This window comes from Melanaphis sacchari, unplaced genomic scaffold (assembly GCF_002803265.2).
Source record: "Melanaphis sacchari strain LSU unplaced genomic scaffold, SCAv2.0 Contig44_pilon_pilon, whole genome shotgun sequence".
In the NCBI taxonomy this organism is placed as follows: Eukaryota; Metazoa; Arthropoda; class Insecta; order Hemiptera; family Aphididae; genus Melanaphis; species Melanaphis sacchari.
In genome coordinates this window covers 265,774-292,364 of record NW_020271295.1, presented here as the reverse complement: position 1 = coordinate 292,364, position 26,591 = coordinate 265,774, and the positions used below count along the sequence as shown (strand labels likewise).

At 32.6% G+C, this 26,591-nt stretch overlaps 1 protein-coding gene across 1 annotated transcript in view; it reads left to right on the top strand.

Moving 5' to 3' along the window:
• The first annotated feature begins 801 nt into the window (after window positions 1–801).
• Window positions 802–26,591, top strand: part of LOC112598047 (dachshund homolog 1) — a 121,235-nt gene continuing 95,445 nt past the window's right edge. Inside the window, exons 1-2 of the mRNA XM_025344373.1 lie at window positions 802–855; window positions 951–1,369. Of these exons, the coding sequence (XP_025200158.1) occupies window positions 802–855; window positions 951–1,369 (473 nt within the window). The remainder of the gene's footprint in view (window positions 856–950; window positions 1,370–26,591) is intronic.

Below are 26,591 nucleotides of genomic sequence, written 5' to 3'. Positions count from 1 at the left end.
ACCGCCGCGCCGCTGCCGCCGCCGGCATCATTACAGCGTGGCGGACGGGGCGAGTCTGGGCGCCCGGCCGCGCGGACGGGTTCAGCGCCGCGGGCGGCGTCGCCGCGGCTCGGCCGGCCAGGCGCGAGACCGGCGCGGTGGGGAAATTCGGCGAAGCGGAACGCGACGAGGCGGTAGCGGCAGCAGCAGCGCACCAGGCAGCACCAGCAGCAGCAGAAGCAGCCGCAGACGGCCGCGCCCGCAACAGTCGCGTTCAACGTACCGCCGCCCGGTCGCAAACCGCCGTCCGGCACACCGCACAAAATAATAGTATATTGTATTTTCAAAACATTGTCGTGTACCACACTCGCACGCGTACATTACTTCCGCATTTTCGCGCGCGTGTGTCCGCGATCTGCGTCGTCGCCGCCGCCGCGCGTGGCAGGGGAACCGTCGTTATTCGGGGTGTCGCCGATTTTCTTGTCCGCGCATGTCGACTGTCTGCCGCAGCTGTACCGCCGTCGACTCGATCCGGAAACCGACTGCCGGAATATCCGTTTCCGCGCGCACCCGCGCGAGTGCAGTATTAGTGATCCCGACAGGCTGCAGGCATTGCGCATCGCGATGGTGACCGTTGCAGCGCAGTGCGGCCGTGTCCGTCATATGGCCATTATTGTCACGTCTGCATAGGGTGCCCGCAGCGGGCACATCATCGAGTTATACCGTGAACACCGCGGCCGCGTAACAGAGCGTAGACGTCGACCGCGCTCGGCACCACACACACACGCACATCGGCGTCACCCGCAGCACCGACGACAGATCATGGACTGTCGAAGCCGGCGCGATTCACCGGCTCGGCAGCGACGCAGCAGCAACGTGTCCGCCAGCCCCACCGCCGCCGTCCGCGTCGTCCGACGGCCTACAGCAGCAGCACATTGAACCAACGGCAGTGGCAGGTAGCGCATACTTAGCAGCAGCAGCAGCAACAGCAACAGCAGCAGCAGCACCCGTCGCTGCAGCAGCAGCAACAGCAGCAGCAACACCCGCCGCGGTCGTACAACAGCCCGCCGCCGATCAGCAGCACCGACCCGGCCGCCAACGAGTGCAAGCTGGTCGAGTACCGCGGCCAGAAGGTGGCCGCGTTCATGATAGCCGGCGACACGATGCTGTGCTTGCCGCAGGCGTTCGAGCTGTTCCTCAAGCACTTGGTCGGCGGACTGCACACCGTCTACACCAAGCTCAAGCGGCTCGACATCGTGCCGCTCGTGTGCAACGTCGAACAGGTACGCATACTCCGCGGCATGGGCGCCATACAGCCGGGCGTGAACAGGTGCAAGCTGCTCTCGTGCAAGGACTTCGACACGCTGTACAGAGACTGCACGACCGCCAGGTAAGGGCTTTACGATAGTATATAATATTATGATATATTTTACACGCACTTAGGTAAATCGTAACAGCTATTAGGTATATACGTATATTATACGTTGCAACGATATATTTATAAAACTATTGGCGGTGACGAAGGTTTAGGTATAATATATAATAGGCATACTTGTTCGCGGTAACCGTATTTCGATGTAACCATAAATTTGTTTGGTATAGGTATATATATATATAAAAATAGTTAAATCCGCTAGGATATATAATATATACGCTCTGTTTAGACATGTATATTCGAAGGTGTGTATAGATGCTTGTGGGTAATTTCGAAGATTTATATGGGTACCTCATTATTCGTACATCTTGACGTGTATACATGTTTCACGTGTGCCCGCAAATATATTAAGGACTTTAACGCGTTCGCCTTTGCGATGTCCGAACACACTGCACACATTTATTTATATGTATAGGTATAATATAGGTATTGTGGGCGGATTCTTAAAATTTGACCCCTGCTCGCTTATTCTTTCCGGTTAATACCTCTAATTTCTCATAGGGCGCAACCCTATAATTTTATATTATCTATATAGGCATAAACGAATCCAAAAGGTTCGATGCAGACAAATTGCGTTTCCTGTGCACGACACGAGTGTCTGTATAAAGTTATTCTAATACCTATATATTATGTAGATGGACATACGTATAAATCTTCATGAAACACTTTCGAAAATTATGACTAAACACCCGGCTCGGGATACACCGGATAATATACACGTAACCCCGTAATTGACGGTTTTAAAACTATCTAAATGTATTATTTACAAATTGTATATATAAATATATTATTTAGGAATGGTATGATGTATATGAAAAACGACACGAAATAAACGTAAAAGCTCATCGCGTATAGAATTACCCACCGTTTTCGCGTGTAAATAATATACGCGCCGACGATTTTCCCCCTTTAATGCACCGTAGAAGAGCAGCTTTTGGGGTCGGAAAACACGTGTTGCATTTACAGACAAATCCCGACGACAATCGCATTTATAAAACCCTTGACAGATTTTATTATACCCAAACGGAAACATCGTCCGCGAATCGTATTCATCCCATTTATTTTCACTTGTTCAAATCGCACGTGTACATATTATACACTCATAAGTATGACATATTTATGGAAAGGTACCTATATCATCGCAGAGTTGAAATCGCATATATTTTGATAATATAGCGATACTTGTAGATATTACATAATTTATGGCATCAATCATATCAGATACATTGTTTTTAAATATACCTATTAACATTATATCATTATGTCAGACAAAATCAGTCACATATTTTCATATCATTTAACTATATAAGCGTATAGGTTAAATAAATATATTATATTTACCTAATCGTTAATCACGCATTGAAACTTTTCCTACATGTAACGTGTATTATTTATTAGAATTATTTGTGTTCATAGAGAACGTATATCTTAACGGATTTTAACGTCATTTTATAGTTGTGTTCTCAATAATATGCTTAGATAAATAAAAAAATCGTACCCACCGCAATTATGAAAACCATATTAAATATGGTACCTATAAAATATAATATATATATGAGTATATAGGTACCGAGCCTAACCTTATAGCAGTTCTGACTGGCAAAAAATATAAGATAGGTATTAAAATACATATATACATTATAGATATAGGTAAATACATATACTAACGCGGGAGTGTTCGGTAGAGCTTATATAATATATGCGTATGTATATATTCGGTCATAGGTAAAAAAAATTTTTGAGTGGTAGGGTAATATATATATATATATATATATATATATATATATATATATATGTATATAGGTGCACATTTCCACAATATGGGGTCGCTGTTGCACAATAAGGGGGAAAATAGTAGTCGAAAGGGTTATTTGCCAGTAGAGAAATACATTGTTACAAAGAAATAAAATATACAATACTATATATATTTTATATGTATCAACTACATCGGGGAGGAAATGTATAATATATTATTATATGTGTGCGCGCGTATGAATAACAATAAAATTGCGCTGGATCACGCGATTGACGAGCGCATGCTATGGATCAATTAAGCAAAACGCGCGGGGCAAATATATAAATCCTAGGGACTTATATTGTGCCCACCCTTATTATAAAGTGGCATATATTTCTTACTTTATTCAACTTATATACATGAATACATGTATATACTTGTATACTGCACGGGGACTAGCCAAATCGTTGTTATTATATTTTATTAGTTTTATTGCAATAATATAACTAAAAATAAAAATAAATTAACTCTAAATAACACTTATTCCACATGGACTGTACGGTTTTGTTTTATTTATTTCTTTATTCATTTTTCATTTTTCACGAGTGTACCTATATAATTGTATATTCCAAAACAAACTATTGATTCCATGTAGTTAAAGTATACCATAGAAATATTGTTTCATTTCAATTTTTTTTATACGCATATCATAATTTGTAGGTACCCACTAATAATATAAAATAATAAAAAATAAATAAATTAAAGTATCGATTAATAAAAATGTCATTAAGTTCCTACTTAATATGGTTAGTTAATTAAAATTTTCTGTTCTTACTTTTCATTATTTTTGCGTGTTGTTGTCGTATTAAATTATAAAACAATTATATAAACAATACATACCGATTAATCGCGATGTTGTATAATATTTATACACAATATATAATATATATCATGTTAATCGAAATATTTTGTCTCCTTAATAATTGTTAAGTTTAGTTTAATCTTATGTTTAAAGTAGAGTATAAATTATATTATATGTAGGTTAGGTTAGGATTCAAAAATGATAAAATAAATATATAACTTAGAATCCTGTAGGTTAGCTTTTATAAGTACATTATAATGTATATAGATTCATTTTTATAAATTGTTTGTTATAATAATTATCATATCATCAAAAGTGATGTGTATTGATTGTTAATTTAAAGTTCCGAGTAAACCCTATTTTATAATTAAAAGTTAAATGTACATACAAAATTAAAATTTGAAGTAATACAACATTTCAGTTCTAAACATTGAAGCGTATCTAAAAAACGTATGATATGTAAATACAATGTTCATACCTACTACATATTATAGTACTTATATTTAAATGACCTATGTATAATGTATATATAAAACGCGTGATGTACTTAAATAGGTACCTATAGATATATAGCGTATTAGTTAGGTTGTGTAGATTATATAGTTTTAATTATCAATTAGTTAACTATTATCGTGCAATACTATATATACTATATGTATACGTATTAATATCTAAACGGTTACCCCTTAATAAGTGTCTTATGATAAGTCCTCTGTAACAATGGCCACCTGGATATTATAGTATTCTGTAGTGTCGAATTCATTTTGCAATGATGGTTTTGGCATAATCTCAAGGTAAACATTAATAGTGTATGAGTTATTCGTTTATTAATTATTTTACATGGGTTTATTCAAATATTACGTATATAATCATTTTACATATTAGTAGGTACTCTATTAGTAGGTAGTTTGTATTCGTTAATCGTAAAAATATTTTTTATTTTAATATACCTCTTTTTACACTACTATAAAGATATCAGAACGTACCTGCCTATGTGTTCGAATACATGCGTCGAAAACTACATGACATAAATAATATACATAGGTATATAAATGTATGTGTAGGTACACATATTATATTAAATAATATTATCATTCGTGTTATAAACGATGTTGAAAGACGTTCGAACAAAAGCCGCGTTCATTTGATACCTAATATAATTATATATATTGTTTAATAAATTACTTACGTAACTAAGACCAGTTTAACTAATAGCCGCGCATTTTCATTTCGTTCAAGTTCATAGATATCAATCCGACGATTGAAATGCGTCATCACGGCGCGTCGTTTCGATACAGTTAACAGACGTCTGCAGAGTCTACTTATTTTAAACGGTTTTACAATAATATAACACAAGTATGGGTGTACCTACATTATAATATATTTTTATCCAAATATGCTGACGATACATATATATATATATATATACATTAAATACTAAAATAAGCACCCGTGTAAGGCTTTGCATGGATTTACGTATTTACGAGTATATTAAAATAAATTACAATAGGTACATAAGTGAGTGAATATTATTATTATTTTGTAAAACCTGCAGCTCCCAATTTAATGTAATGTAAAATCTCTCCGGAGATATTGTTATTTATTTAGGTACCTATAGGTACTTTGCAGTGTGAAAGTTTAGAATTTAACGAATTTGCAGAATTTTAAAATAGAAATCATTTAATATAATAGATACAATATAATATGAAATAACAATATAATACGAGTACATTAATTGTTATTATTAAAACTCTCGATCATAGTCAAAATAGAAGTTTTAAACTTTGTTGTAGGAGCAGAACTTAAGCATACGATTTATTAGACTCTATTTAACTTATAATTACGGGATTTTAAGATTTTTAGGAACGTCTTTTAATTATATGGAGACTTTGCAATTAAAGAAGCGATTTTATTGATAAACTTTTTTATATATTTTACATTATAGTTGTCGCTTGTTTTTTTAGTGTCTCAGCTATATACATACATATAAATTATAATTTATAATATATCGCAATTCGCAGTATTTAAGTTATGAATAATAAAATATAATATATTATAGTGATAATGTAACTATAGCAGTTATCTTCAGACATGACTATTTCAAGAATAATTTGTGTTAGACTAATTTTATTATCAAAATTATTATTATGAATGATTAGGTACCGTATTTATTATACATAATATATAGTAATATTATATAATATTATAACTTATTCGTAAACGGTACACTTCACCTACGCACGCGTGTACTCTGCTGTGGGTTCATAATGTTATATTATATTATACCTATATAGGTTCCGTCGTTTTTTTACCGGACGCAACAGAGACGGTTTAGGACGCGTATGCACCGTTTTAAACAGCCGGTGTAACGTTTCGATAATCACAGAAATTCGATATTTTTCTTGTTCTTTTAAGCCACTTTTTTTTTTTTAAACGACGACGATATTAGTAAATGGGTACATTGTTTTCTGTGCATTAGGTACATAGGTTGTGATTTATAATTTAATGCAATATACCTAACATGTATAATAATTGGTATGATACAACATACATTGTAATAAGAGAGAAACGTTTGGTTTCGATTCGCATATTTCTATTATTATTACAATTAGGTACCTGTGTAGATGTATTGATCTAATAATTAACTGTAAACCATTTCCGGCGGGCTTATTTATTATTTTTATAGGTACCTACTAACATGCGGTATGCGTGCAGTTAATATTTAATTAAAATGAAATAAACATAAAAAAATGATTTCTTGCGAAACGACAACAGTACATTGTAAATAACAATGATCTATATACATAGTTACTTATGCCTATTATTATATATTTTATTGTTTATACGTTTCTTTATTTCATAACCGTGAAAAATATAAAATTAGGTAAATACTAAATTATATAATCAGATATTATAAATATCAGCATTAGAATTAAATATCTAATGAATAATATTTTTTCTAAATTTTATTTTTTTGCTTCATCGATATCATTGTCAAATATTTCATTAATTCTCGTTTCAACTTTTAAAAATATCGGATAAATATAATAATCAATTTTAAACTGAAATAATTTTGAATATTATGCTTCCTGTATTGCGTAATACCATGGTTCATAGTATAATATAACAATGTGATTTAGGTATTACAATGGATTAATAATTAAACAAGAACACGGTTTTATTAGATTTTAATGTTTTCGAAACCAATCTGAGGGATTTTATAAAATGCATTCAAGTGTAGTCTGCTCAGCCGTTATTAATTAGTTATTATTGTAAACGATGGAAACAAAATATAAAATAACGAACAATGCGCGTCATCAGTGTACAATACGTAAAAATATTATTTATATAAATAATTTTATATATCAGTCAAATTGTAATCAATTTATTAATTAATTGTTATTTTTTAATTATTGTTCCCCCGTGAATAGTTATATTTTATTAATTAAATCGTTTCTATATTCCAAATAATAGAGAAAAAATCAAATACGTTGGCACATAGTATAATAAAAAAGTTACAAACAGCACTTAGAGAGAGCACATATCTTTAATGCTATAGATATAGGTATACGGTATACATATACTCACTGTTATATATATATGCGTGTAGAATATAAAGATAATAGATATACTTATAAAGAATCATTTTATCGATCTGATGCCATAAGTTTACTACCGTTGGTAGTACACATATTATACAATAACATTAATAACGTTATTATAATACCATTATTAATGTTATTGTTGTACCTATAATATATAGTTAGGTACCTATATTGTTTGAGAAGGACGCGTATGTAGGTATATAAAATAAAGACGTTATACGTTATACCTAAGTCATAACATAATATAATATTAAGGTAGGTTTGTAAAGTTTTTAATACTTACCTATGTACAATTATTATATGAATTTTAAGAATAATGTACAAACGATTAGTGTTTATCCATATAACAATATTTGATGTTAAAAAATATTCAATAGTTATTTATTGTTATTGATATTCAATTTTATATTTTGATTATTTATTTACGGTAATTTTTTTGATCAAAATTCGGAATTTGTTCTCATACCATAAACGAACTCATTCATTCTTTAATTTTCAAAAAAATTTAAAATAAATTTAATATACAAAATTTAAGTGTATATATATACTTATGTAAATATCAGCTAATTTTAAATTTGTTTATTAAATTAGAGAATAAATACTTCAATATAAATAAATATTTAAAATACATATTTATAAACGCGTGGACAACCAATACCCTGTCACTATGGTTATTCTGATAAGTGATAGTCAAGATCATCTTAAACATAAGTTTAGAATTAAGATATTCACGACCTTATTCGATTGAAAATTAACGGAATCCGTTCCTTCCTCCTTTTCCCATTAAAGTCACAATTGATTCCAAGAACGCATTCCTTCTCAACGACGCGCAAATTATACCCGCGTACAAAATACCTCAAACCTATAGTATGTTTTAAAGGTTGTATTTTCGGCTGTGTCGTAGGCTTATCACGTATCCAATTGTATGCATACATATATTTATTCAGATAGGACTCTATAAGAAGGTGCTAACCGGGCGTAGACAATAATGACGCGCGATTTCCGCGGCACAAGATAGATTATATATAATTCGGGTGGTAAACGCGCGCCGTGTGTTATGTGCGTTTGTGAATGGTCGGGCGAACGAGCATAGCGATTGAATGGAAAACGCGGTTCAGCAAACAACACACGCACAATATATATATGTATGTTGTGTGTTATACCACAAGTGACATAGAAAAAGAAAGAGAGAGTGAGAGAGGAGAATGCGAGAGAGAAATGTGAGAGAGTGAGACAATGCGATGTTGTCGGGCGGTGGGAAAACCCTAGCGTAGGCGTGCACCGCGGCGGCCAACAGGTGGTCGGCCAGACGGACAGACAGACAGACATATATATATATGAATATACACTACTACGGCACGCATACAATCGTACACGCGGGCAATAGTATTCGACTCGGTGTAAGCATGAATGGCGGCGAGAGAGAGAGAGACGGGAAGACCGCGGAGCCAAGCCGATAGGAAACGGAAAGAGGAAGAGAGATTGAGAAAGAGAGAGAGAGAGAGAGAGAGTGAGAGAGAGAGTCAAAGAGTCGGCAGCAGCAGCAACAGCAGCAGCAGCAGTAGTAGTAGTAGTAGTATAATAATCGTAATAGTAGTCTGTCTCTTTGATGCGGCGGCGCGGTGCGATTACATCGTAGGTATATATATATTGTACACATTTCCATTCCGAATGCACTCGGCGCGAGCGTCACGCCGGCTGTGGTTTTTCTCCGTTTTCATTTCCAGTCCGATTGCAGCTGTACGAGAAGCACCGCGGGTCGCGTCGCACGCTAGTTTTCTCACCGCCGTCGCCGGGGCTTACGATAGTGAAAACAGCACGGCGATAACTACGCGAGACGCGTGCGGTGTTCCACCATGCGTGCTGTTATCAAATCTTTACGAAATCTACACGTCGATTATGTCGTACGTTAAATTATTGCGATGTGTTGTCTCCGTCTCGTAAACGTACATCACACAGCGAGGTAAATCTAGGCGTTCGTCACGGGAGTCCTGATTGCAATGTGCATTGTTGACTGTAGTTTTGATTATTAGAGCTTATATATCGACCTGCATAATATATTATTATCAAATTTAAAGATAAGATTCTTTTCCATAGATGCGCGTTGATTTTGTTTCGATGTTTTTATACGAGTGTTTTTAAATTTACGTGATGTTCTTAAATCTCGGAGTTTGATAAAATACAGATCAGTTTACTCTAATAATATCAAAACTTACGACACGAAACTGAAACTGCAGTTGATCGAAAATTGTAAAGTTCTTTTGTGCGCCGTGGTCTTCAAAAATATTCTTGTATAATATCAATTATTTTGTTCCGCTCTCCAATAATATCTTCTTTTTACGAAAACCATACAGGAATAACGTGTGTGCGCGTCTTTTATATTATATTATATTATACACACACGTTGATGGTGCTCATAATATAAAATATTATAAATCGTTTGCAGGAAATTATACCTGAAATACTGTACCTCCACCACCACAACCAACATCATCCACAGTTTAAATGGATAGAATATTATTGATTTGCTTATACTTAGCTGCTTGTATAATATTATAATATTGTATACGTACCGTTACGTGGAAAACGATCACGCCTGTATTATCGTTTTATATTTTATTATATTCTATAATAATAATATATCTACAAGATTATAACATTATATTATTATTATTTTTTCGTTGACAAATATAAATTTCAAAACACTTCATATAATTTATCGGTTTTAGAAATGTGCTCGTGGTTTATTATAATGTATACCATGACTGTGAAACATCCTGTTTTTCTCATAGATATTTACAATAGGAAACTCACGTAGGTACATAGTACATAATATTTTGAGAAGCGAATTATATTTTGCTCGGTTGACAGCAGTAACACGTAATAATCGAATGTAATTTTTCAATCGCTCTATAAACAGTTTTCACTACATTGCTCATGTAACGTAGATAATATTCACCTACACAAATACGAAATATATAAAATATATAAATATTCACGTGTGCGCGTCATGCACGTGATTTATAAATAAATTATGTAAGTATATTGTAATATAATATAGGTAAAGTATTCAGAATATAACTAGTTTTTAATATCTATACGTACGTGTTAATGTATATAATGTGTATACGTCAAAATATTATCCAAATGTTGTTATCTCTATTTCCAAAGGTACCTAATGCATTATTTTTAAATTCTTTAATAATTTAATACATTAGGTTTATTATTACTATAGCGCGAGGTTTGGTACTATAAACGTTGCAATTGCAATTTTTGCAAAAATAGTTTCAAGTTAATGGGAATGAATAGAAATTATATAATCTTATTTACGAAGTACAATGTGACAGTTTGAAGGAATTGTTTTTATTTCGAGTTGTCAAGGTCCGTGTCATACCAAAAGATGATTGAAGTAATTATTTCGGACAGCAGCTATATAATTTATTATGTTATATGTTGCGCTAGGGATTTGAGTAGTCGCAAATCGATTAAGTCCCCAAAGACGATTTGATTATTCCGTTTATTTTTTGTTCGTTTTATACAACGTATATAGTATAATAGTAAGTACATGTACATCATATTTACAGTAACAAACGCGCAACTCGTTAACGAATATCCGTTCCCTTCGGTGGAGGCGGGCGGTCGCAAAAAGGGTTAAATTAAACTTGGTATACAGCTGTACGTCATGTCTTGTACAATCCGATTATTTAAACGTTAATACTCCATGATGGCTAAAGATGCGGATGACTATAAGCCTTTTAAAAAAATTCATCGTTTTTACCGGGTTATGAACGCCATTTTTTTTTACGTAAATCACAAGAGATGCGCATCCAATTTAATGTGTATACTGTAGTGTCGGAATATAATTTTATTTCACTCGTTCTGTTCTACGTAGCCTTTATGCTTACAGCCCGCTAAAAATAGTCAATAATGTTTCAAAAAATACATATACCCATTAGATCATTTATGAGTCTTGTTGCTAGTGACTGCTAGATATATGCATTTATGCATGAACTATAAAATGGCCGACAAACGCTCATCGGAAATCGAATAAAATATCATGGCAATGTATTGTGAAGGTACTTACACAATTATATTCATACATAATGTTTGTCACAGGCGGGTGCTGCAGTGATATACAATAAACTCGTCGCGATATACAATACAATATACGTATCTAACGTGGTGTTGTCCCCCTCTTTTGCCCCCCAAAATGTCTCCGCCTCTATATATTATGTACCGCACAAAAGCGGATTACTGTGTCCATTGTACGAGTGTGAGTGTGCGGAGACAAAAATCGGACGCCATGTTCGAAAAACCTTTTGAAAAAAAAAAAAACCATATTATATTATACGCGTTTGATGTGCGCGCACATAAATACGGGCGCGCGAGCGAATTGAAAAAAACAGACAGTAGCGACGAGGACGCGTCGAACATACAGTTGGAACGTAAAAAACAAAATGTGTATTTCTCGTCTGACTGGCCGCGGAACAATGCGAATTTAGAGAGAGAGACACACACACACACACACACACACACACGCACTCGTATACACAAATGGTGGAACACAATATATTATTATTATTATTTATAAATAATAATGCGTGCTCTTCTTTTTTCGGCAGTGTACACGGGTCCGCTACGTATACATATATATATATATAGATATCGTGAAGGGGTGTCATCCTCTCAGCGGTGCATCGCGCGCGCACACACACACATTTATGTATATGTATAATCTTATACGCGTGGTCGGGTTATAAACATATATTATTGTATAAGATGTGAGAGGGGTCGCGTGGAAATCGATCTGCCGCCGACGAGCGTTTTTATCCCCCGCGCCCTCGTAACCCAGTTACAAGCATCACGAGCACTCGTATATATTCGGAAACAATATCAACATGACGTCTATATGTATACATATATAATATATATATATATTTATGTATGTGTGTGTGTGTGCAATATATAGGTACCTCTAGGTACCTAGAGTATACGAACCGACGGGGGAATACAGTCGCATGCGTTGTTGTACCGTGTACAGTATAAATTGTATATCATAAACATATATATATATAATTTTGGCGGTCGCGAATTTGATGGACGGGTTTAAGAGCGCCGTTTGCACCGGGCCCCGATTATTTTTTTTACCAAAATCGTTTTTTTACTTAACATGTGATTGAAGTGAAAAGTTTAGTAGAAATAATAATATTCAATTGCCTTTGGAAACACTTTTTAACTTTTATTTTTCATCTAATCTGTACCAAAATAAGGGAAGATTACGTATGGTTAATGAATGTTTTCATAACATTGATGCTGATGTTATTTGGTATATGAACGTTGTTTTGATTTTTCCGGTTAAACTTATCTAATGCGTGTGTTCCGATATCTTTTACACCTTCGAGGACACTTAAATTCCAAAATCCCTACCAGCATGCAGTTATAATTTATAATTATTGCTATGTTTAACTATAGTCATAGGTACTTATAATGGCATATATCACATATCTTTTAAATATGACTTGAATACTATTGCAATATTTTTTATATTTTTACTAGATTAAGTTCTATAGATACTGTCCCGTTTGTATTATTAACGTAGATACCTATACGCACTATATTATACTATATACTATAACACGCGTGCGGTATATACCAAAACCTATGTATATACTTATACATTATACATACATATTTATCCTTAGTAAAAATATATAAGTATAATATGACAGTTGTATGCCTAAAAATCACGTGGCCCGAGGGAGTGGTTCACACACGACGAATGATGATCGGGATGTGCACGGGGCGGAATATTATATACATTATATTGCTGTGTAGTGTGTTGCAAAATAATAAAGAAAAAAATACACAGATAATATTAAAAAACAGCTGCGCAGTATACGTTGTTATAGTACTTAATATAATATAGTTTTGTGTATTATATATATATATAATGTATACGAGCATTTTGATGATTCTGATTTTTTTACCGTTATTTTCCTAAAAATCATTATAGTATATAATTTATTACGTAATTTTTATTTTTATTCTGTTGTGTCATCGCTACCCCAATATAATAATATATTAATATATTCAATATATTCGTATGAGCTTATAGATTTCGACGTCCCTTTTTAAACTTAGAAAATCCTATTTTTTTTTCTTTTTTAATAATTTTAAGCGATTATTGATTGTCCCGATAGTGTGAATGTAATATAACATCATGGTTGTTTAACGGAGGGGCATGCACAGCCGCTTATGCATCGTCTATATAATATTATACATTATATACCTATAAATATAATAAACTATCAACTATTTATAGTTAAATATTTTTTCATGTTGTGACGTTGTGCAACAGTATATTATAATATTATTATATCAACACAATTATTAATATATTTTTAAGTAAATAACAATAGAGAAAGTTTTTTAAATTTGTTATTTTTATCATTGTCTATCGTTTAACATACTATATTAAACCGTTTGGTGCAATATATTTTCGGTAGTGTGCCGATAAGTATGCATTAATAGTATAAAAAATAACACATAGAATGATTAAGTTGCAAAATTTGAAAATTGCTTTTAACTAATTAAAATATATCTTTGATATGACTTACACAAATTTTATTTGGGCCCTATATTTGTATTATCTGTATACCTGTGTATTATATGTATATAAATATATTATTTGTACTTAAATAAAATATACCTATACATCTTACTCTATAGTGTTAAGGAACCTTGATGGCGGTAGAAGCTAGGTACTAATTAGTGGCCGGATATGACTTGTATCTATATATATACCTAATATATACTTTTTATTATTAATTATATTGAAATTAATTCTAAAACAATCTAATTTACACTTCTAAGATTTCTAAAACGATATATTAAAAATCGATTTACAATATTAATATTTTTGGTATAATATACTATCTATCTACTAGTTTGAATAAAAGTTTCTGAACGATGTTATTAATTACACTGCCTCAGTATTTAGATAAGTGATGAATGATGATGAATTATATTTTATGCATAAAAACGTTTAGCTAGCGATCCGTGAAATTTAATGCTCTTTAGACGATTTTGTTCGATGTGGACATGCTTGTAGATTATAATAATAATAGTAAATAGTCAAATAATATATATTTTAATTATAATAATATAAAAATTCTAATACAGATAAAATTTAGTTGCAAACATTGTAAAACATAAAGATAGATTTTTTCACAAGCATATATAACTGCGGTAAACCTGATTGAATTTATGTCTTTTCATTTTTGTGTTGTATACTGAAAAACGATTTCTTAGCTGTTGAAATATTTGTAAACATATAGTTATTTTTTGAACTTAATTATTTTTATCTGTAACTGCATCCAAATATTCTAATCTTTAATCTTACATATTATCTCAAAAGCACCACTTTTTACTTAGAGTTAACAATTACTTATTACTGTTAATGTATTAGCAAAGTTCCATTTTATGTTTCACTAATCAATTAACTGGCTATTTCACCTTTCTTATCACTCAACTCTCATTCGCAACTATTCTGTGGAATCCCGAGCAGGTTAAAAAAACAATGATGTTGATGTGTCATAATCTGCTTATGCCTAACTTCACCTAACTAAGAAAAAAATGTATCTAGATTATTATTAATTATGCATTCAGCTAATACTTCATGATAAATTGCTTCTAGTTGGAGACTTCTTCACTTTACTATGTTTATGCTATTTTTTATTTATTTTATCAATTAAGTTTATTGCTCAGCTCTGCGACTGTGACAGATGGCCTAATAAAAAATATTCTTACGATTAAGTTTCTTTATAGTCTTTTTATATATTTTATGCTCCAAAACTATTAACTCCCTTGAGTCGCATTAATTTTTAATTTTCGAATTGAGTAATAATTACTATAAACATACAAGCAATTTCAATTTTTGTTCGGTCTACACTATTGTCAATAGAAACGCTGAGTTATTTGTAGAGAAATTGACCGATTTAAATTAAAATAATTATCTTGCAGTATAAACTATGCGTTTTAACCAATATTTTTCATTTATGTGTACGTCTTGTACAAAACTTTTTTAATATTTCTCGGATGATACAAACATAATTATAATTTACAAAAATACGATAACCTGATGTCAAAAATTGGTACTTTTATAATGTTGCAAAAATACCGTTCACCATTAAAGTAATATTTACACACAATAGTTGTAATATATAGGTAGGTAGGTATGTATATTATACGAGAGTAGTATACTACTAAGTATGTAGTATACATTATAATACATAGAAGTATATTTGCAGAAAGAGATATCAAGTTCACAGACCGCGTCGTCGTGTAGCGAGTCCAAGTCGTTGTTTAATTACGGTATGTAACGACGTGTGTGCGTGTGTACGCGCGCACCCGTGAGTGTGTGTGCACGTACATAAATAGTAATCGTAATTAAAAAATAATAATAGTAAAAAAAAAAAAAAAATAAAAAAAATCGTTTGCTCGAATAACAACAATGTGTCTAGGTATTATACTTACATATGTATAATATATTATATACCAACGTTATTATTATTGCTATTCGTTTTCTATTGTAATGACATCGGCGGGCGGTGAATCGTCCGAGAGAAACATATAAAACGTGCGTGTGCGTATATTATAAATTTAATTGCGAGTTTTAATATATACATATAATATACGATTCCCATACGAATGCGCCGAGGAAACGTTATAATAATATTGTTATATGTCGGACGCGACCAGCAATCATAATAATAATAAAAACACGAGTTTTATGTTTTTTCATTCCGTTTTATTTTAATAGACATTATAAGAGAAACGTTAATTAGTCCATACGCTAATTAAACTAGATTCGACTGAAAAAAAATATACACGCATATATGAACGAATTATACGCGCGAACGTCTCTGCCTCATCCGCCGTAAATATTTTAATATATACACGGCTTGGGAAGATAATTGTACGTGCTTACTGAAAAATGATAATTATTATTGTTTCTGTAGTTGTCGTTGACGTTGTCGTCTTGTGGCGCGCGGCATACACAAATGCATCGTACGGCACTGGCTGCATCCGTCCGTTACTCTCGACTACTTTCTCGTGTCATTATAGACGCCACCCGTTGGTGGTGGTCATCCGAATAAAATAAATTAATGTTCGAGCGCGTAAAAAACAGCAAAAAAAAATTTTCTACGTTATTATGAATATTATCTTTTGCTAACATCTGTTTGAACATATTATATAATAACATTGTTTAAACGTCGGGTACGGACCGACAGAGACGTAATGAAATCGGTTTTCGATTATGTTTGTACTATTATTATTAATATTTTATTTTCGGTACGTTGCACACCTATTAAGACGCAGATTAAAAAAAATAAAAATTAATGTACGCCATTATTTCGCTGTTATTAGCCATTAGATACTTCCTATTTCCTAATATAATATTATACATAGGCTACAGTCGTCATATAATTAAATTAAACGAGTATTTGTAGACCGATAATAATATTATTATTATTGTGTGTACTTAACTATTTTCCTTGACAAAAAACGCGGACATCGATGAGCTTGTTAGATTAGGTTGCGTATTGGTATTTGGTACTCCCTACATACATATTACGATCTCGTAGTACGCGCGAACTACATCACCACTGCACCGAGAGGGGGGGGGTCACAGTTATAACGTATAACGAATTAATGTAGATACCGAATATTATAATATATCAATTGTTATATTATTTTATAAGACAATACGAATCTTACGTAACTACATCCATTTCGGGATCGTTTATTTATTTTTTTTTTTTTTGAGATACCTACCTAACATCGCGATTAAATGTACCACTATATATACGTATCGATAAAATATAATATTATTATTGTAGACTAACACAAATCTATCGACCCGGAGTATAACATACGCATTTGTTGTTTACTTCTCAGATCTATAAATTTGTCGAGTCATATACAATGCAATATATAAATATATATACTCACACACGTAACATAATAATTATAATAGTAATCCGTACGAGAATTATTATATCTTTGATTCCTTCGTCAGAACAATGGGTCCGGGGACTCGTCTCAGAAACCTCAAGCCAATAGCCTGTATTCCTATACATTTATATATCGAGATATTCGAGATATAGGTACACACTTTTTATGCATGTGCGCACGGCGGTGAAGAATTTTTCACGCGATGACAATAATAATATGACGCCAGGCTAACGCGAGTGTAGAAACATATACACTGTTTTACCACCTGATGATTTTTCTCTATTAACCTCGATATTACGTATATATATATATATATATTTATATCTAAATACTTGTGTGTGTGTGTGACGTGTGTAGGCTGTGTATCTGTTACGTTCCTTTATTTATATATAATATGTTGTGATACGTCCCGTTTACACGAATAGAACTCAATACAATATTTTTTTACGCATTTACACTAATCATATATTATGTATATTATAATAAACATCACGGTTATACATACTTGTGATAACTCTAAGATCACCATGATATCGGTGTGCACGAATTGCGTCCCAAGTTGAATTATTAAACTTTGTTGAGTGGCTTAATAACTCATTTTAACATCTTTAATATAAAAAAATATTCAATTGTGTTTATATTAAACGTAAATTTAACTTAGTAATATAATTTTAGAAACCACTTGAAAATATTAATTGTAAAAGTAACACAATAAACTATGTTTATCTCATTACCTAACTCGGTGCAGCGTATATCACGTGTACTGAGCTATGTATACTTAAAACATACTATCAGCAAATGCGTTTTCTTCCCACCCCTACCATCCAAACGGACTAAAAAATTGAATTCTCACGCAGCTGGTATACACCCGCTGCAAAGGTTGTTCGGGTCTCGAGATTATATACATAATATTATTATTACTACACCACGTGTACGTGATTATTGCTTGTACAAATGTTCGTATTATCCAGGCCATACTATATACTCTGAAGTGTACGCGTGCCAAGTACATATTTTGTGTATACGTCGCGGTATATGCATATTATATAGCAATATATTCAGCGAATGATAATAATTTACCGATGGTGGCGACGGACGGGTGTTAACGGCTCCCGCGAGAAAACTTCGTACGAGACGCACTATAATTACGCGTATATTATAACGATTGCAATAATATCGTACGATACGATTCCATCGCACCCGGTGTCCATCGATCGTATTGTTTTGTCGTTGCGGTCGGGCACAGTTGGCTGGACAAGCGGCTGGTTCGATACCGTAATAATGTTTATGCGATATAATAATATCATCCCGATCGACGTCCGTACTGGGAAAACTCGAAATAGCTCCGCTGTTTATCGCAATAGATATCATTGTATATAGAGCGCGAAATACGCGTCGACGAAAAATCGACAATCCACAACCCCGTCGCGAAGACATAGAGTAAAATATAAGGGAGAGAATTAACGATAACTATTATGTACGTGTATATAATATACTATATTGTATGTACCTACACTCTGTCTAAAACTCCATCACAAGACGTGTTACTCGATTTAATTGAATGTATAGTGCTAACACTCGAAGGAAAGCCGTTGCTTATCGGTAATAGCGTGATTTGTTAACTGCGTAATTTTTCATGACTTATATAATAATAATTGATGTTTAAAAACATACGACGACTGGACGGATAGATACTATAATGTAGATTACGTTTAGCGGTACACTGTTTTCGACACGAAGGTATTTTAAAATCTAATCAATTCTTATAACAATATTCCTCGCACATATAAAATAGTATTTTCATGGATTGAAAATACGTATATAGGTTCATTGCCGTGTGTTCGAAATTTTACGATTGGGACTAGTATTTTTACACAACACACATAATAATTTTTAATCGCGTACACGTGCGCGTAGAAAGCGAATTGTCCTAGTAAAACGGTCGTCCCGCACGATTTTCAATATTTGTATTTTTATCACAATCGTTTTATTATATATTATTTTTATAGATCATGGTTGTCCGTCTTTGTTCTAGGCCTATACCTATTGACAAATTATATGTTTGCATACACGTACTTTATATTGTATTGTATATTTATTATGGCCGTAATGAGTTTGGGCTAATTGCTTTTTCACGCTCATAAAAATTGCAGTGTGTTTGGGCGAGATGTGTAAAGTATGCTGTTTGGGCGAATATTAAACAATAGATTTAATACCACCTTAATGTAAAGTGAGTGCGAAATATTTAAACCTTTAAATAGTTTCAATAAATGACATTGAATTCATTAAAAATAAACAAAAATAAGTCCAATATAACAGCAGAAATTTCTTTATTAGAATGTTTTATTTAAAATAGAAAATTAAATTTATGATTTTTTTTTAAATTTGTGATGTATCTATGTCTAATACTTGGTCAACATATTATTTGTTTATTCATTAGTACTTATGGTATTCACAGACAGTACCTATAGCTTTGTTCATATGAAAAGAAAACATGCATTATGTAAAATTTCATGCACAGTTGTTAAATAAATATTATACCTCATTAAAAATTCTTGCCCAAACTCATATTATACCAATTTTTCCAAACGCATAACCAATTTCACAAATTTGCCCAAATCTAAAAAACGTCAACATTTTATTTTATACCTATACGTAGGTATACGCTTATTATACTTATACTATTTTACGTTAATAATAATATAATATATAATTGAAAACGTATCAAAAATCAAACAAAATATCTGATTCGCTGTAGGTATATACTAATACTTACTATAATAAGACGACATCACGTTGCTTTCCAGATTATTTTTTTTCTCGAAATTTCACCGCAATATCCGATCACGTATAGCTGATCGGAAGTATTTCATGGTAAACAGTTAAAACGCACGCACTTCTGCGATCGTAGGCAACACAGTAGGTATATTATTATATACGTAATTAAATTTGGATAACGTTTACCTCAGTTTCTACACATGGCCTGTGTATATGTGTAATGGTTTATAATATATGCAAATGTACATGATTATGTTATATAGATACAGGCGTTACACACCGGGTTATGATCAGAAAGAAATTCGTGTTACACGAAATGATGGTTGAGATTCTATACGATTATTAAATGAAATCTCAACAATTTTTATAACAAGTATTTCTGATTTGACCGTGTATAAATTTTGAATATATACAGATACGCGTGTGCGTGTGCCGAAAACGAAATAGTTATAAAATAAAAATTATTTTTCATGCATTTATTATTTATTATAATATATTAGTTGATAGCTGTATACAACCCAACTTCACCTGAGAAAAATTAAAACGGTATAAACGGCGTTATATCGGTGTATTTTGGTTTTAGTGTACCTAAGTGAATGGTCAAATCGGTATCAGTATACCTGGCTTTGTGAACTAATTCGATCGTGATGGGTATATTTTCGAACATGGTTTAAATTAATCTCTATAATTTTCAGATATCTTATCTATAAGTTAAACACATTATAAAAAATCAAGATATTACTCTTTTTGTTGTTCATCAAAATAACACACAATACATTAAATATTATTTAAATTTATTTAAAAAAAAATCATAAACAAATTATTATGGTAGTTCGGCTAGTCCATACATTTTTTTTGAAATTAAGTTGTAACCAATATATCAATAATAATCATATATTATATATATAAACAAAAAAAATATTCCATTTTATGTGCCAAAATTAAGTTCATGTTGGAGATATTTTATAGTAACCTATATAGGGGTTGGTTAAAAAAATCCTTCGAGTCTAAATTGAAATAATATTAGTATAAATTTTATTTAAATAGGTCCAAATTAACGCGTTTAAACATACAAACTCTTCAGTTTAATTATTTAGTACCTACATATAGATATATTATATTCATGAATAAATAATACATTTATTTTTTACGCAAATTAACGTTGTTTAGTTATTAATGATGTCTTATTATTATAATAACGGCCTTCTTAAAATCTGATTTATATAGGTGGTCGTTTGTGATTGGTGCAATTTTATAATTTTATTGTAAAATAAATTTTAAAAACCTCTACTTAACTTTTTATTATAATATTACGTAAAAACGTTAACTGGTTTCTAATTATTAAATTATAATATCACCATCGTCATACGCGTCGCGACAACCATTTATTAATATTATTAATATTAAACGTAGAATAAATAATAAATAATCCATTCGATGTTAATTTTATACGCATTCGAATGTCGTTTTTGAGGCCAAGAATTTGTTGTGCGGGCGTTAACGTCGGCCCACGAAATTTGTTCGTACACGTATGCTCAAACGATGATACGTTATATGGCACATAAACATAATAATATTATGTATAATATATACATATTATAAGTACCCAACAACAATGAATGATTTTAAATAATTAATTATTACCGTTGGCCAAGAGAAACACAATTAGACGTTACCAAACATTTTAAATATACCTACGTTACTATATTATCGTTTTTTATAAATCTGAAAAAATATTTTACTAATGAGAATATTCGGTAGGCGTTTGTCGTATCGGGACCGAAACGATTTGATCTGAGCATAGACTGTTTTATTTTTTTTATGTAGATAAGGAAAAAAAACTAAACCCGATTTTAATATAATGATTGTATATAGTTCAACTATACATGCACGTGCAATTATTCAAATACCATATTATAATATTCATAGGTTCAGCGAGCGCACTTTTGTGTGTATGCGTGCGTATGTGTGTGCGCACCCAAGTCGTTATTTTTCATATAATAATGCTGTTTCTGTTACCGTTCATGGCGCGCAGTACTGTTTTTGGTCTGATTTCACTAAATATTGATCTGGTTTTTTTGTTCAGTCGCGTGCGTATGTTTGTTAAAATTAATGAAAACAAAAAAAAAAACACTAGCACCTATTATATTCTACTTGCCGTATTCTGCGTGAATCACAGTCGTTCAGAAATAATGACTGAGAAAAAAAAATTTAAAAAAAAAACCGGTTGATTGATTTTTGCGTCCAAAATATCTTCCCTGCAGTCGTTTCGATGTGGCATTTTTTACTATATTTAAAAATCATATTTCGCCAGGGTTTCGTAAACGTGTGTCTCTCGAATGATATTATTATATTTACATGTATAATATTGTGTACGTATATTATTTGCATAAATGTGAAATGGTGAGGAAGAGCGTCGATAGCGTAGATAAATATGTTATAACGTATAAATTTATAATCTATGTGTGTATTTTGTGGAGAATCACTGAACAGACATCGCGTGATGCCAACGAAACGTAAAAAATATAATCTTAAGCTAATGAAATTATTACAGAAATTATCCCTATAAAAACATGCGCTCCCGGGGGGTACACGATTACGTCTACTACAACACACTATCTCGGCAACAACAAGCGTGTCATTTGGTCGGATTTAGGCAGTCTGAGAAGAAAAAACCCACCGTCGTGGCCGATAACCTATGATTATGTGCTTAAGAATACATATTCAGTCTTTTGTGTGTGCCGGCCGTTTTCTCTCTCGTGGCACAAGAAATGTAAGTAAGTCCGAAGGAAGACACGCGTTCGACTTCTGCCATATCTGAACGAGTGTATTATACCTACATATGATAATATGTAATTCGTCGTATCGTTATTGTGTTGTATAATATTGTTATACACACACACACACTTACATGAGGTCGAACACAAAATACACATTACATTTCTCAGCGGATTCGAAACGCTACTCCTGAACAATCGTTGTGTTATTAATAAAATATTATATATATATAAATAATAATGATAATAAACAAATAAATAATGTCTATAATATACCTACTAACGCGGAGGACGTGATGGGGCCCCCGCCGAAACACATTAGTGCGTCGGACCAATTAGTTATGGGGAATCTGAAGAGGATCCTGGCCGCGTTACTGTGTATACAACAATAATAATAATACCTATAGGTACTGGTAATGGAATACATCGGTTTGGTTTGGTGTGTGTCCTTGTTGCATTTGTGTGTGTACCTATGTGTTATTAGTTATTATGTTATATGACGATGGGTCTACAAACAACGAGAATAATAATGATTTATCAATACGTCAATGAGCGTGTTTGAAAACACAGAGAAAAAAACAAAACAAATCAAACCAAACCAAACACGTCGTAGACGGCGCGCGTGCATGCTCTAGGAAAAGAGAGAAAGAGAGATGACGAGAATCGAATGCAAAGAGACGCGTCGTGGAAGAAGAATGGTTGAAAAAAAAAAATGAAAAAAGGAACCGAAAAAAACCAACAACTAGTCGTTCAAAATTACTTTTCGGATACGCTGTGTCTCGACGACGGGCTCTCGGGTAATTTAAAAAAATAAATATTGTTACAGCCGCGAGTCCGTGTCTATTTGTTATCATTCGTCATGCGTGTTCGTCAAAAGGACGCACGTAATGCCAGGCAGACCGATTTTCGTCGTCTTCGAAAGGCAATCGCGTATTACGCCCGTTGCAGCAGCTACACATACACACACATACACATATACACATATTATAATACGTATAAAATATCTTCTATAGGTGTACAACACACCCGCACCGATCTGCCCACCCGCTCGCGCACTGCAGACAACAATTACTTAGCTGACGTTTTCCAAATTAACGCCGCGGGATAATAGCCGCATCCAGTCTTCGTCTATGTCCACACACAAATAAATGTATATATATATATATAATATAATAATATGCGTATTGCTCTGTCGTTCGATTATGTGTATATATCATATCTGTTTATAAAGAATTCGTTCTTATTTTCTTTTCTCGTATTGTGTTATTTGCCTTATATATACATAACATTACGTGCTCTTTTCTATATGTATATGATATTGAATAAACACTGAACATGCGATATATTGTGTCCGCGTCGCACGGATCATCTTTTGGTAAATATTCGAACGTCGACACGAGTCTTCACGTTATTATTATCGTGTTTATTATAATACAGAGACGTATATTATTATATATGCGTAGAATACACGCGTGTGATATATATACACACACGATTTTATATAGTGCGTGTGTATTGTGCTGCAGAGCAAAGAGAGACGGTTGAGAAAACGGTTTTAAAATATTTTGGTCGATTTTAAACGTGGCGCAACAAATATTACTCGTCCACTACAATATATTAATATAATGTAAATATTTATTTATAGATATATTATGTATAATATTGCATATTTGAATATACTATATACTGTGCGTGTATTGTAATAAAAATAAAAAGAAGTAACAATAAGAAGGAGAGTTAACCTAATATGTTATTTATACTATCTTCTCCAATAGAAGGTATTGCTATATTAAGGGAGTCGTGAATTCCTATTACATATAAGTTTATGAGGAACACGATTACTCCTTTATAAAGTAAATGTAGTTAATCGTATATGAAAATTTTAACTGAGAATGAATTTGGCGGAAAAGATAAATGATTTAATAATGTAACTTCTTATTTGTCATGTGAATTTTTGAACTCTTTTTTCGTTCCGCAGTGTACCGAAAATGAAAATCTTCAAAGTTTCAGGAATGTATAAGAAATAAAAATCATATATTCGTAGTGAATGAATGAAAACTTTTTATTTGACAAAAATTAATGACAATGCGTTGAGACGATTTTGATCTTAAAAACTTAAAGGCCAAATATGGTATCGTATATACCATATGATATATTGGTATATCATGGCAATATCGTTCGAACAGAAATTACAGCTCGTTGCCGATTCATGTGTTATTATTATCATCATAATTATTACGGTTATTATAGACTACCTTCAAGTATTTTACACGAAAATGTCCGTTTCTTGATTTACGTATGTAGCCATGTAAAACTGCAGAGATTGATTGTTTGATTTTCATACCGAGTTTACAATATAATATACTTATGTTGTTCTCGGGCATCTTCTCCATTTATGATAGGTCATCATGTCAGTATAGAAATATCGTATATAATATAATATTATATTTATGTCGTGTTAGTCATGTGGAGAGTGTAAAGGGTCAAATAAGATTTTAAAATTATTATTATTATAATATTATATACACATAAATTAAATAAATTAATACGACTCGCGGTATCGCAATATTTCGCACCGTGTAAAAATATAATCGTTTTTATGCACGTTTCAAGTATTTAGAATACTTACACTCCACTGGTTTCGCGTTGAAATATATAAATGTTGTATTGGCACTGCGCGGGTCCAAATTTCATGATGACTGTTATGTCGTGTGGCATTAATAACAATAATTATTCATACTATAAAATTCAACTTTATATGCATATAAATTAATAATAATAATAATAATAATAATAATAATAATAATAAAAACAGACGTATTTATCTAATAAGTACGCGGCCGCCAAGGTCGATATCGCAATCTACGTCGGATATTGTAAAAATAAAAAATAAACTGTCAAATGGTCAACTGTTTTAGGTGTATTACGAGTGTAATAGGTACATATTATGTTTTATTACGGAAAGCGAATGTTTTCGGGCGGCGTTACGAGGCGGACTATTTAGAACTCGTTATAATAACATTTCACATCCGTACCGGCCTCGTAAAATGCATATATTATAGATATATATATTTCGAATGAGTAAATACTTAATATACGTATAATATGAACCTATATATAACATATTAAGCGTATAAAGTACGCGATGTATGGTTTACCGAAGTGTGATGAAAATGGCGCGTTTATTTTAGGTATATATTATCTTGTGTAAAGACATTGATGGAACGACGTTCGTGATTATCGTCCTTCAAGAATTTTTTGCGCTTCATACATTTTTTATTTGTTGCATCTATCTACTAATAATATAATCTTAGGAAACATGTAATTGCCATGTTTTTTTATTGTACGTTTAACGAATCGTCGAGTAAACCTGAATAAATGTGTATATACCTGCAGACGCGTT